Source organism: Schistocerca serialis, chromosome 8 (genome assembly GCF_023864345.2).
Source record: "Schistocerca serialis cubense isolate TAMUIC-IGC-003099 chromosome 8, iqSchSeri2.2, whole genome shotgun sequence".
Lineage (NCBI taxonomy): Eukaryota > Metazoa > Arthropoda > Insecta > Orthoptera > Acrididae > Schistocerca > Schistocerca serialis.
The window spans coordinates 617,057,868-617,072,776 of record NC_064645.1 but is presented as its reverse complement, the minus strand read 5'-3'; the positions used below and the strand labels follow the sequence as shown (position 1 = coordinate 617,072,776).

The window sequence follows — 14,909 nt, the reverse complement described above, 5'->3', positions numbered from 1 at the left end:
CTGGTGCAAAGAATAACATCTCTCAGTGATGATCTCTTTATCTATATCTAAGTCAGTTAATAAAACATTATTTATTCGATACACAATTTAAATTTAAAAAAAAAAAAAATTATGTAGATGCTACGAATAATATAAAAAGCTGAAAAATATACAGCAGCTACTTTGCATTATACAAAAAATAAGCAGAGCTATGAGGACAAACAGCTTTCAAAAATAACGCACAGGACAGGAAAACAAAGGCAATAGTTTTAAATTAGTTAACATACAGAAGCATACTACACAATACACCAAAAAGCAACGTTTTATAAAGATAGCTTTAGGCTGACAAGCATGTTTTGTTTTAAATTTTGCATGATTAAATTAGTAAATTTGGGTTGTATCACCAAATGCTTTAAACATATCAGCAGAAATAATAATAGAAATAGTTCCAAAAACAACAAAGGTTTAACTATGGCCAAACAAAATGATAATTTTGTTAATTGAAAACAGTTAATGAAGCTGTACAGCCCAACTCAAAATATATGAAGAATTAACGTAACACTTGTTATGAAAACCTGGAGAGAAAGGAAAACACTGAAGAATCAAAAAAGCATTAGCAGTCAAAATGAACAGCTGTCTGCCAGGACATAGGGGAAACACACAACAAACATCTCGAACCTTCAGCTGTGATACCCAATCGTCCTTGGCAAGACTGATGTGCGGCTCTTCCTCCAGGTTGGTGAAGACATCCTCTGCAACTCTGTGGGCGAGGCGGGACGTGTGTTCTTCTAAGGAAAGGTAGGTGCTTTCAGCAGGCCAGCTGCACATGCCACCTGGCAGATCAGCACTTAGCACCTCTGTCGTGGTGTCAGGATACCCTCCCTCACCAACACCTCTAGGAGTTCTGGAGCCTGGTGAACTGTTCCCACTGCTTCCCCCATCATCCTTATCTCGTCGATGATCATCACCATTGTAAGCCTCTACTTCTGAAGTTTGTTCAGTTAATGATGATCTTGACAAGGCTAGAAGTGTCTGCCACTGAACTTCTGAATCATGAAATTTCCATTTATTTGCCCAGAAAGTTTCATCAAGGGGAATAAACTGTCGCAGTATTTCCTCCTTTTGCAATACACGTAATATCTCATCAACTTCACGTTCACTTTCAGAGTAATGTTTCTTTCGGCTACTGTCTCTGCGAATCCTGTGCCTATCGTTCGTAGCTAGTCTCTGTTGTGATCTTTCACGTTTCATTTTGCTTTTATCTTCGTCTTTAAAGTCATTTGAATCAGCTGCAGAAATTGAGGTTTGTTCCCTGGTGTTCTCATCTGCTGGACCTGATAACTGCCTTTGCTTCAGCTTCAAGTCATGGTTCTTCTCAAAGGGGACATCTACGGAACTAATTTTTATTTCTGCCCTCAAAATCTTACTTTCATCAGAGGGGTCTTTAACATTTTCTGATACAAGAGCATTTTCAGAATAAACTACATCATTTTCCTTTGATACATCACTACTAATGCGTGAGCCTGATCTGGATCTTGACCGTCTTCTCCTTAACTCTTTCTTAGAAACAATCTCAATAAAACCATCTGGATCAATTTTTTGAGCAGTGTCACCAAGATTAATATCATCATCTTCTTCTTCTTGTTGCTGTATCTGTATCTTTGGTAATGACATTACAGATTGTTCTGTAGGATATAACAGTAACTTTGTGCCCTCCACAACAGCTGATTTCTCAGTATCCAAACTACCAGCTGCAGACTCAGTAGTTTCTTCATGAGGTGGTGACATTTTTACAGTTGTTTCAGGCTTGCTAGCAACAATATCTGCCCATGATTTTCCAGATGACACATCAGTTTGTGTTTCTGGTGTAACAGAAGATATAAACTCTTGGTTACTATCATCTTTATGTGTCAAATCTGTAAAATGAATCTCCTCCCTATCAATATCTCCAATCCCCACATTTAAAGTTGTACAATCAAGATGCTGACTTACTGGCACACTGTCTTCAAGAATTTGTACCCTATCTGTTTCCATAAAAGGCTCCTTTGTAATCTGAATTCCTTCACCTTCAGCACTTACAAAAGCAGCAACTCTATTTTTGGGCACAAATTCCTCAAACCCATCAGCAAATATCTGCTTGAGAGTTTTTACTGGTTTAATAACTATCTGTGTACTGTCAACAACTCCTTCTTCTAGTGTTGTGGAGACAGACACTGCTGAAGTGGGTGTGTCCTTCATGGCATCGAGTTCCTTCCATTGCCTCTCAGCATGAATCAGCTTCAGAGAATCATTCCAATGCCTTTCATTTGCCAAGTTCTCAAGAGCAGAATGTTGTGCAGATGGCATTGTTTCAGTTTCTGTGTTTCTCTCGGCAGTCACATGTTTCACAGGTTCCACTGGCTTTTCAGTAACAATTACCTCCTGTGTAAGGTTTTCAGTAGCCAATGCAGAAACCTGAAATCTAAGTGACTTCTGCATGGTTAATTTCTTCCACTGTTTTTCAGCATCAACGAACTTCAAGAAATCGTTCCAGGGTCTTTCTTGTGCAAGACATTCAAGGGCATACTTTTGTACAGGATTTATTTTTTGTTTATCGGTGCTTCCTGGTATTAATGCTTCTTGTGTAGCTGTTTTCAACTTTACATCATTAGAGTCTGCATCCTCTGTTTCTCTTAGTTTCACATTATCTTGAATTGCACTTCCATCAATCATGATCGTCTGTATGTCAGAATCTGGTTGCCTATCTTCCTCACTTATTTCTGCACCTGTAGTCACTCGGGCAACATCAGAATCATAATCCAAATTACTCTGTTTTAATGATTTACTTTCCTGCCAGTCTCTCTCTGCTTCATATATAGAAATAACATCATACCGCAATGTATTTGTAAATAGAGGAGCACTCTCATGATGATCTTGTTTACTGCATGGTAACGCGACTTGTTTTTCATCTGGGAACTCTGGCCTCTCTTCAGTCTTTGCAGGAGTCACAACAGACTTCACTCTCACTTCACCTTCCTTTTCATTTTTTATATGCTCTGCATTTATTAGTTGCCACTTTGCTTCACTCTCCTGGTATGTGTGACATATCGGCCATGCATCCAAGGAAATGAACTTTAACTTTTCTTTGTTTTTATAATCACTGTCACTTGTTTCATATCGAATAGCCACAGTTTCCAGCTCTTTGGCTTTCTCTATAGGATTTTGCAGTTGTGTCTCAATACTGCCAGTGGGTGGGCTAAGGAAGTCAGTGATTTCGGTTTTCTGAATGTCATGAGTCACTAGTAATCCTCTGTCATCAGCAGTAACTTCTTTGCATGCTTCTTGTTCCAGTTCACTTCCCACAATCTCCTTTGGCTTTACTGTATCCTTTCTTGTAACGTCATTATTGAATAGATCATGCTGATAATGACTTTTGTCTGTCTGATTGTCTTCAAGGATTTTATCAGACATATCTGTTCTGTTTTTCTGAAGATCTTCATCCTTAAGTTTTGGCTCTACATCCTCATCTGGAGCTAAATGTGTAGTAACCAATGACGAGATTTCGTCCAAAAGAGTATCTTTTACTTCTATTTTTCCAGAGGGCATTTCTTCTTTATTTATCAAAGATACTTGTGTGTTCATACTGCACTCTTTGTTATGACTTTCAATAAGCTTAGACGTATCTTCATCACTATCATCAAACAAGATAGGCTCATCAAGTGCATTAATCCATGCATCGCTAAATGAGCTTGCTGTTGTTTCTGGGGAGATAACATCTGATATTAATTTGGAAGTTGTCATAACAGTGACATCTTTCTCTACATTAGCTTCCTGACAGCGTGAGTCAACGTCTTCAACACTGCCTGTGATGCTATCCTGTTTCTCGTATGACTTAACTTTAACATTTGATAAACTGTTGTCGTTGTCAACGGAGGTGAGAATTTGTTGCACATCACCAACATTTTTCAGGTCATTGGTACGAGGTGCTGGAACTTCCTTCCCTTCAGTGACTGGAACATCTATTTCTGTAGGTCTGTCAAATGTAGACTCACCCAACTCAGCACGAATAACATCTCTATTCTGTGAAGAACTAATGAACTCTTCTGGTATTTTTGGACGTTGTTTCCTTTTCTTCATTTTTTGCTGAAGCTTTTTAACATTTTCCTCAATGGAACTTTGGTCTTCAACACTATCCAAACCAACAGAGAACTCCTGTTCCTTAATTTCTTCCTCAAAACTTTTATCAGTGGGTGCTATTATTTCAACAATCTTCCTTGGCTTTCTTGACCTCTCTTTCACTGATCCAAAAATGGCTGCATTTTCATCCAAACCCAAGCCACAAACATCTTCCTGTCTGGGACTAAGAAGTTCATCTGCAATACCAGAATCTGATTCTGCTGATACAGGAGACTGAGGGAAAACACTGAATGATGATGGAGGAGTACTGCCAGATAATAGTAGCAAAGAATCGTCCTCTTTGTCATTTTGACTTTCATCAAAATGATCCCTAGGGCTTTCAGCAATGACCACATTATCCTGCTGATGGATGGTGTTACTAACAAAAGGATTTTCTATGATTGTCCTTACTGGAGGTGATTTTGCCATCCATTCAGGTGTCAAAACCACACTTTCCAAGTCAGTGAGCACTTCAGGAATAAAAGGTGAAGTACGGTGTGAAGGTGCACCTAAGAAAGAATGTTGATTAGGCACATCTTGAGCTTCAGAGTTCTTAGTAGCTCTTTCCTCTAAATGTAGTGGTGGTATTATGTCAGCAGGTCGCTGAAGTTTCTTCCTTGTATCTCGTCTCTGTAAAGGTGCATCTGTTGTCTTCTTTACATCAGTCACAGTCTCATCAGATATGTTCTTTGCATCAGTTTCTGACTTCTGTTTTGGCCCACCTTCAATGGGTAATTTATTCTTGGGTTTCTTTGTTTTCTTTTTCTTACCTGTACTTTCTTCTTGTGCAGAATGTTCAGAATCAGAAATTGGTGATTTTGGAATAGCTTCATGCATAGTATGTTCAGCACCTGAGGTGTCAGCTTTTAGTTCAGAAACAATTTTTACTTTTTTTACTTTCTTATTTGGTTTTTGTCTTTTTATTTGAGAGTCTGCATTTGCTGTATCTACTAAAGTAGGCTCTACTTTACTAAGCCCTTCAGGTTTTACTTGACTGTCAGAGTCCGTATGTTGTTTCACATCTGGCAACAGTTCTAACTTCATGCTTTCTGCGCTTCTTATTTCTTCCACAAACTTATGTGTTTCAGTTGACACAGATACTGGAGAAGGATGAGTTTTATCTTTCGCATTATCTGAAGTGGATTTTAACTTAACATCTCTTTTGGTCGATTTCTTTCCTTTTTTCCCTGCACTGGCTCCTTTGTCAATAACTCCTGCTCTGTTCAGCTTATCTCTCCCACCCTGCACACTTTCTTCTTGGAACTCTTCTTCCTTGCCATGATCAGGTGTTTCCAGTGGTTTATCTTCCTCACTCTGTCGTGTTGTCTTCTCTAACCACATTTCCTCCGACTCTACCTCCTGGTACTGACTTGACGGTTCCTCACTTTTCATTTGCTGACTCTCTGGTGCCTGCAACACATCTTGTATCTGAGGGTAAGGTTTCTTGTATACAATATCATCTACAGCTGCTGTGAAACTGCTTCCCTCTGGAGCATAAGCATCACAAATACACATCTCAGCATCTTGGGTGACATCATCACAAAGAATTTGAATCTCTTGTTCAACAGCACCTTTCTTGCTTGTAGCTTCTCCTTGAGCAGAGACAGCAGTGGAAGAACTAATATCTTTAGCAATTCCAGGATCTGATGTTTCAGATTTCAAAGGATGTTCAGTTTCTTTTCTACCAGACTGTGTATCTTGACTCTCAATCATTACTTCATTATCAATTTTTAGCTTGTTTTCAATAAAAACATTTTCCTGCATGTTATCAGATGAAGTGCCAGGTATACTCGTATATTCAGCTTCAAAGTGTAACAAATTTACATGCGGTGGTACAAAGTCATTCATCTTTTCTTCCTTTTGTGTTCTTAAATTTGTGGCTCCTAACTCTGTATCCATCAGCTCTGGCCTTTCAGAGTCCTGAAAACTTAATGGTTTTTCTGGGGTTTCAGTAGCAGTAACACTACTGATTTCTATCGGTTTAGTAGCTGTAACATATTTTTCAGTTTCATTTCCTATAGATGGTTTTACTTCTCTACTAAAGTTTTCTGCCACTACGAACTCTCCCGGGGTTTCCACAACATCACTAGCTATTTCTATTGATTCTGTAACTCTATCACATTTTTCACTTTTATTTCCTATAGATGGTTTAATTTCTTCGTTAGAGTTTTCTTTCACAAGAAACTCTCTAGGATGTACAAGCTGCACACTGGAAATTGCTTCACTACCTACTTTTGCGGTCTCTGCCAGATTATCACTGATGGTTTCCAACATTTTTCTTTCCTTCCAAATGAATTGCTCTGTTGTGATCTTCTGGTCAGCTAATTTTGTTTCCTTGATCTCCTCACTGAGTTGTCCTTGGCTTGGAGAAGTTTGCATCATATGTAGCTCTGGTGGGTCTATATGTTCTAGTTCCACCTTATCAACAATAGTCACAACTTTCCTGCCACTTATTCCTTCACCAGATACATCTTTAACAATTTCCTTTGGTGCACTGTCCGCATCTGAAGTGATGGCCTTGCTTTTCTGTTTTTTGCTCTTTTTAGAAGATGCTGGCTTCTGGGTAGAGTTCCCACCAACATTGGTGCTGTCTGACACAAATTTTTCTTGGGATGTAGTACTTTGTAATGGCACTTGTTCATCAAGAGATCTGTTGGAAGGCACAATATCCACACCTGGAAACTTAGGGCTGGCTGGAGTAGTCTCTTCTGACTTCATTTTCTTACTACGTTTACTGCGGCTCTTTTTCTTAATGTCTAGTGTGTCATCTGATTTTGTGTCACACTGTTTTTGAATCTCCTGATCTGCCAGTTCTTCTCCAGTTTTGAATTCTGAATCATTTGTAGGTTGTTCTGAAGATATTGTCTCCATGACAATGCTATGACTCTTCCCAGGAGCCTCGTCATGTTTCAATTCATTCATTTGGTCCTGCTCTGGACTTACTTCCTTTTCAACATGGATATTTAACTCCTCAGATATTTTTATCTTTCCCGATTTCAATTGTTTTGTCCTCTTGTTTTTCTTCTTCTTAGTCATACTAACGGAGTCTGCATTTTGTGTTGTGTCTTCTGTGGATGGGGTTGAAGGAGAAATATTTTCATCACTCAATTTAGGAACAATTTCTCTTTTATGCACATGTGTCTCTCCCCCAACTGGATGGCTGGTATTCATGTCAGTAGGTAAGTCCTTTATCATCGTCTGTGTCGTCACAGTTGTCAACTTCATATCATCCATTCCTGTTGATGGAGAAAATCCTGTCTTTTCAGAGGTGTGTATTTCTGAACACAATGAAACAACTTCATCCTCTTGGGATGCTGGCATTTTGCATTCTCCACTTTCCATAGTTGGCTGTTTCATTACTTCCAGCTCTTTGGCATCTACATCCCTTGCTTTTTGCAATAACATTATTTCTTTTGGTATTTGATGTTTGGTTGTTTCTCCCATTTTCACTGCATCTTCTTCTAGGCACTTAGCATTGCTTAGAACATCAACGTCTTCAGAAATACTGAGTGGTTTCTCCAATGTGAATGTTTCTTCTAAAGCATGCTTCTTTTCAACTGTAAGCTCATTTTCTGCATTTGAAATTAAATTACTACTCTCTACTTCACAAATGTTGTTATCAGCACTATAATTTTTATGGTGTGGTTCCAGACTTCCTCTCTCTGTGTATAACAATTGTGTCTGTTCAACAGATTTAAATCCAGGTTTATTTACGTGACTATTTAAATCCTTATTATTTAAATGTTTAGCTTTCTTTGACTTTCTGGTATTCTTTTTAGAGTGATCTAGTTCCAACTTTTCTGTACTAGGTGGAGTAGTTTCACTGCTAGCTTCTGTTGCTTTGGAAGCCAACAATTTTTCTTCACAGTTTTGTAGAGAATCTGTAGCATCAGAAACAATTTTATTTTCCATCTCTGTTGGGTGTTTAGTAATTTTTGTGGACAAGTTGTGAAGTGTGTTTCTAGGGAATTGATCAGCCTTGTTCTCTTCAAAATCAATACATGGATCATCTGTTTCTCTAATAGCATCTTGTATTTCTTTAACGGCTTGATCATTCAAGGGAATATTTCCATCGGCTTCCAGTGAGATGGGTGCTGAGGAAGTACTCTGAGTATTAGGCTCTAAAACTGGAATACTGCTTTCACTCACAGTCTTAGAACCACCTTTTCTCCTCCTGCTACTGGCTGTTTTAGTTTGTGAAGCAGTATTGCTCTGTGTGTCTACATTTTGATCACTCTTACTATTTGGATCAGAAAGTGTCACCACTACTTCATCTGACTCTTGTGCTACTTCAAATGGAATAGAAGCAGTGGCATGACAAATATTTATTTTGCCATCTGTTTGTGTGATTTCCACGACACCTTCAACCATATCCAAATGGGAAACTGAAGCTAATTCTGTCTTGCTTCCATTATCAACTTGCTTCTTTCCACGTCTACGCTTGGATCTTGGTGTATCCTGATTTTCGTAATTCACAGCCTCTGTCTTGTTTTGAGGCTTTTTCTTAGTTTTGGATTCCTGAGTGATATTTGCATCTTCTGACAGTGCTATTCCACCATCTGACCCTTGTTTTGGATCAGTCTCAGAACCCTCATTATTATTTACTGATTTACTTTTCTTGACATTTTTCTTTTCTTCTTTCTCAGGTTTTGTTTCTGGGAGCAATTCTTTCTTCCCTTTGTGTTTGATATGTAAATGTTCCATTTCAGCAATTTCCTTCAATGCTTTTTCTATTTCATCATCATTTTGTAGCTTCTCTGGTTTCTTCTTCTTCTGTTTCTTCTTTTTATCTTGTTCAGAAGGCACCACATCTCCTTGATGTTTGTGCGTCTCTTCTGTTCCAATAATTTTTGAATCATTTTGAGCCTGGTTTTCTTTGTTACTGAGAATCTCTTCTGCTATCAGGGGAGTCTGAGGACTGTGTGCATTTGATTTGGTATTTCTCATATTACTTTTCTTAGTATTTACATCTTTCCGTTCAGTTGAAGTCATGATACCCACAGCTTGATCTTCTAAGCTAGTTATATCCATCTTTTGCTCTCCATTAGTTGAGGTATCAATGTCTTCAACTTCTGGGAAGAAAAAAGACTGTTGTACAGGAATATTATCCATCTGTATATCACCAGTGATTTTCTTTTTCTTCTGTTTGTTTCTCCCTGATTTTTTACATTCAGCTGGAACATTTGGCTGGAGAGAAGCATTAGTTTTTGCATCAGCAAAAACTCCTTTCTTTCCTTGGTTACTTTGACTGTTCACACTCCTTAGAGATGTGTCACTTGTTGGTACAGAGCCACTTCGTGCAGGCGGAAGAGATCTAGCTGACTCAGCCCTCCCCGTATTAAAACGCTCACGGGAAGGAGAGGCAGACCACTCTCTTGAATAACAACCTGCAGGTGACATATGTCGAGGAGAAAGTGATCGATCGTTTCGTCTGCTTTTATACACCGGCACTGTCTGGCTGGATGGCTGGAGAGATTTAGTGCACAGTCCTTGTGCTACAATTTGTGCATAAGACATATGGCACCGGTCAATATCAACAGGACTTCCTATGTTTTCAGTTCTCTGAAGTTCCTCTTCCGCTTTATGTGTAACAACAGTGGTGGTATCATTACCTGCAGCTGATATTTCATAATAGGTGTTATCATTTTCTGCTGCTAGTTCACCTGCTTCTGCAGGAATGGCAGGTGCATGGGACAAAACAGTAACATTATCTTCCAACTGATCAGGCTGTTCGATCATTTCAAATTCTTCAGAGTCGTATGACTGTTTACCACTAAAAGACACTGGCTGGTCCACTTCTTGCTCATAAACTGGCTGTTCAACTATGACGGTCTCAAAATCTTCTGCTGGCTTTTCCAAAGAAGTCTCGGGCACAATATACTGCTCAGCAGTTGCATGATATGTCCCAAGACCAGAATTAAGAAGCTGCTGACCTGATGCTATAAATCCTACTAGATCAGGTGGCTGCTGAATGTAATCAAATACTGCTGACACAGGTTCAACTGGTACTGCCTCAACCACTGGAACTGTCTCAACTATAGGCACAGCCTCAACATGTGCAGCTTGGGCAAGCACCTCTTGCTGCAGAAATTCTGCTGTGTCTTGTGGTGTATGATAGCTTTCAACACCCCAGTCATGTCGCCCGCGAAGTATATCAGCATACGAAGTCGATCCTGGATTCCACATTGGACTCGGGGATCGGCCACGCCTCTGATCAGGTTTTAAAGATTCTTTTGGAATTATCTGTTGCTGTTTCCTAGGAGTCTGATGTAAGATCTGTGGATTTTCGGACTTCCCTTGTTTAAGTGTTACTGCAGCTTCTGTTTCATGCACCTGACGGTTCGGAGACGAGACAATCTCAGCAACATTTGAAATTTTGCAAGTGATGTCTCTACGCCTTGGAGATCTGCCTCTCCGTTCTGTAACTGGTTTTTCAGTTTCAGGTTCAATGCTTTGTGTTAAGTTTTTAGGACATTCTGCAACTTCAATATCTGAGATAGTGTCTGTGTCTCTTATGTGACTGACTTCATTATTCTGGCTATTAATGATTGGTTCTTCATGTTGTTCTTTAATAATTTTTTGAGGAATTTGTGACATTTCTTGCACAAGCTCTTCCACTTTTGGTTCTTCAGCTAGATTGGAACTTGATTCCACTTCCTTGGTCAGTGTCTTTTGTGTAACTGTTTTTATGACAGATACTCTCATTGGTTTTTCATTCCTGTTGTCTACTTGTTCTGCAAATGGACAAGGGCTTGTGCGACCTGCAGCAATATCGGCATATGTTACAGGAAGAGCATATGCCGGTACCCTCTGACGCACACCAGTTTTGTCATATTCGGTGCCTTCACCGGTGCTGTCCATTTTTTCAGGAACTATGACCACATATGGATCAATATGGTGCATGTGGTCCATCAACACTTGAATACGGGTCCTCAAAGCGCCCATATCTCGTTGAAGGCCCTGATCATCCAGTAAAATAACAGTGTTAACAATGTGTGAAAGCTTCCATCACACAGATAATATATGCTAAGTACATTTTATGTCTCCAATCAATAAATTTTTGTAAAATTAATACATTTTCTGGGTTATGCTTATCATTTGTCCAACTTTGCTGGTGGCCGCATTTCACATTTCATTTTAAGTGTTTCCAATGTCACTGATGATTTTTCTCTATTGCTCAGCTTTTGAATTCACAAAAGACGAGCGAAGCAGTTGCCCAATCTTCTTCCTCCAAAGTGAATGAGCAATAAGTAAATGTTAAGAGTCTAGTGGCTCCAAGTCAGGAGTCCCTCTCTGCATCAGAAGTTTGATGCGCTCATTGCGTGCATCTATCTTGGTCTGGAGGGTGAGAATGCGCTCTCGACATGCCTGCAAGATCGATGGGGAGGGGCAGGAGGTAGCAAAAAGAATTAAGTCAGAATTCAAAGCAAGAGACCCAAAATTAATCTTGCAAAAATGATTGAGAAAGATTCCAGTAAAGCATGTACAACTGAATTATAGAAACAGAAATCTTGTGATTGAAAATGCAACTATTAATGAAATTATGAAAGACAAGAAATAAGTATTAATGTCTTGCAATATAAGTAAAGATACCAAGTACCCCAGGAAAAAAACCATTAAGAAAAGCAAAAGTAAGACATCAAAAAACCTTAACCAACTACAAGCAAATGTGATAAGAAAAGGAAAAAAAGAACAAACAGTTTAAAAGTAAATTTGTACTTGAAATCTATAAAAGCATGGATGTGGAAAAAGTAAGGAAAGAAATCCCAGCTGCACAGTAAGGACTATGGAAACACCTTGATGAAATGATCTTGCAGCCACCATGCATTCTGACCAGATGAAAGTCAACCAGCTCGGTCCTTCATCAAAATGTTTCCAGAAGTTTTCATGATACTACTTATACCTCCGTTTAACTTGCACCATTTGTGCTGTTTATAACATCTTTCATTTTTGCAAATGTTACAGACTGTACCTGAAAATAACAGCTTACTATAATCATTCCCCTATACATTTGCAATACTGTGTCTGAACCACTTCTGTTTTTTGTTAGGACAATAAAAATACATTGTTTAAAGAAAAAACACACACACACACATTATGTAAACTGAGAGTACTACTGAATGTCTACAAAACAGTCAAAGAGTTAAGGCATGTCACTTATCAACATATTATTAACAGCTCTCAAATATTAGAATTATACAGTAACAAAATACTATGTTAAAAACATTTATTAAAACTTTTTCTAGCTCTCTCTCTGTCCATCGTGTGCATACATTTCACAATTATATGCATGCACTCACCATTCCACTCTTCAGTCAGTCACACACACTTGTGACAAACACACACACACACACACACACACACACACACACAAACACACTAAAGACAACCTCCTGGGCATGAGATGTACCCATGTTAGTTTACTTTTGCTTAACACATGCTCTGTTTGACACAGTTAATACAAGAGTTTACAGAATTCTACAAAACTACCTTTATTTCACACTTTAAGTTTGTGTTTACATGGGTTTTACTACCACAATAAATTACTGTCTGTTACTTTGGGGATGCAAATGTCCAGCTTTCAGCTAAATACAAGGTGAGAGTACAGCAACTACTCTAACACTGATTACAGTGTACAGAACAAGGACGGCATTCAAAAACTTGTGTTAGTCCACGTTATTTAAATTAAAGGTACCAAAATCTGTAGCCTATAGTAAAGTGTCAGTTAACTACATCAACAGTATGAACAGTGAAGCGATTCTTAACATCATATTGCAAATTGACTGGCGGAGGATAAGTGACTTGTCATATTGAAGGGCACAATTTAAGTGCCAGCAGCTAGGTAATAAAAATAATTCCCCAAAGCATACTTACAGTTTGCTCTTCCAATGCCTTGTCTCTATCATGAGGAGAATAATTAGGAGCCATCACAGTGCGGAGTTGCTGCTCCATCTGCACCACCTGTTGGCGAAGCTGCTGTATCTCCTGCAGCAAGAAGAGTACCATGTCATAATGGCTTTCATATAATACCTAATTGCTTTACACATACACCCCATTTTCACTGAATTGATTTCTTCAACTGCTAGCCAGTAGGTAAGGTAGAAATGAAGTAAGTGTGTGAGTGCGTGGGAGGGGGGATATGAACAATCAGTTAACAATACTAGAGAATCACACAGAATTAGGAGGAGAAAGAATAGCTGGCTAGTACTGATATACTTACACAGGAGTACAAAAATCTACATTAGCTTTCAAACTAAGGGCATATTGGTTGACCTCAAGAGACCCACCAATTGTCAAGATGAAGGAAAAAAAGTTTTTGATCTCTAAATCTATTGGCAGCACTTAATCTACACCTCCTAAAGGAGAGTACTGGCCAGTCTCCTTGTTAATTTTATAGTTTTCTCAAACAAATTTTCATTTTGACACAATATTCAAGAATCACTCAAATAAGGATATTACGATTGATTTTCAGGAGTAAATTACACTTCCTTCAGATTAGGATTCTTTCGATAAACCTTAGTCTCTCTTCTCCAAGGTGACATTTATGTGATTGTTTCACTTTAATTTACTCCAGACAAGTATTTCTCGATGCTTAGCAGTTGTTACCAAGTCTATTGCCTGACCTTCCTGTAAAATGATATCAAGTCTTTTTATCTGTTTACACACATCACAATACTTTTAATGTATGATCAGCTGTCAGTCTTCGCACTACGTACTGGTCAGCTTTAAGTGTTTCTGGATTTTACAATCACTGATGACACTTCCCTATCCACAAATGCTTCAACTACGAATAGAATTGGAAAGCCACTGGTTTTATCTGTTTGGTTACATATACTCACATAAGTAATAAAAAATCCTATCACACTTCTTGAGAAACATTAGACATTTCTTTATATGTTTGTCTTTCCACTAAGAACAATGTTAATCGCAATGTCTTAAATCCAATCGCACACCTCTTTTGACTATCCACAAGTGTATATTCTATTTGCCAGGTGGCAGTATCAAAGGCTTTTCAGATGTCAAGAAACAGAGCTGGATAAAACATTCAGTTTCTAATCTTTGGTCATTTATCGACATCCACGTTATACTGCTTCCTGAGTCTTAGCTCATTCGATATTACACAGTTTTACCTGGAAATAATCAGTTACCACTCCAACATGTGCTAAAGATTTCAGACAGTTGCCAATTCACTTGGACATCTTGTTTTGAATTTTGCTCACATTGAAATGGGTTATGGAGATACAATGTTACTTTATCTGAATTGCTTTTGTAATTAAACCCCTTAATGCTAAATGACGTGAATTAGAATCATATCAATGATGTGCTAATAATGGGAAGGTTAACTGTTTTCTAGCACCAGTACCAGCATATGCTGATTTTGCATCAAGCTAGCAGCACTTCTGACAAGTGCTGTATTCTCTTGAGTTTTTAGATAACCTCTAAAATGCCATGATTTTTTTATTTTATCTTTCATCTAGAAATTTATTCAGGTATAAAGAGATTAAAACTAAAAATTTTCATTTCACATTTCAGTCATCCATCTTCAGTAAAGACAAGATTCAAGTTTTGTCATAAATAATAGTAAATTTAAGAAGTATTTCTGATGAAGTCAAGATAAACAAGCTATGAGATACCTGGCAGGGTGGTGTGTGTGTGTGTGTGTGTGTGTGTGTGTGTGGGGGGGGGGGGGGGGTCCCCAACACACACACACACACACACACACACACACACACACACACACACACACAAACACACACACACACTGAAAACAGAGT

General features: G+C 38.5%; 1 protein-coding gene across 2 annotated transcripts in view; it reads right to left on the bottom strand.

Annotated features, from left to right (window-relative positions):
• Window positions 1-14,909, bottom strand: part of LOC126416038 (muscle-specific protein 300 kDa-like) — a 643,030-nt gene that overhangs the window by 140,486 nt on the left and 487,635 nt on the right. For both annotated transcript variants that reach the window (XM_050083501.1, XM_050083503.1), the window contains 2 exons: window positions 13,009-13,119; window positions 658-11,094 (listed from right to left, as the gene is read on the bottom strand). In XM_050083501.1, the coding sequence (XP_049939458.1) occupies window positions 658-11,094; window positions 13,009-13,119 (10,548 nt within the window). The remainder of the gene's footprint in view (window positions 1-657; window positions 11,095-13,008; window positions 13,120-14,909) is intronic.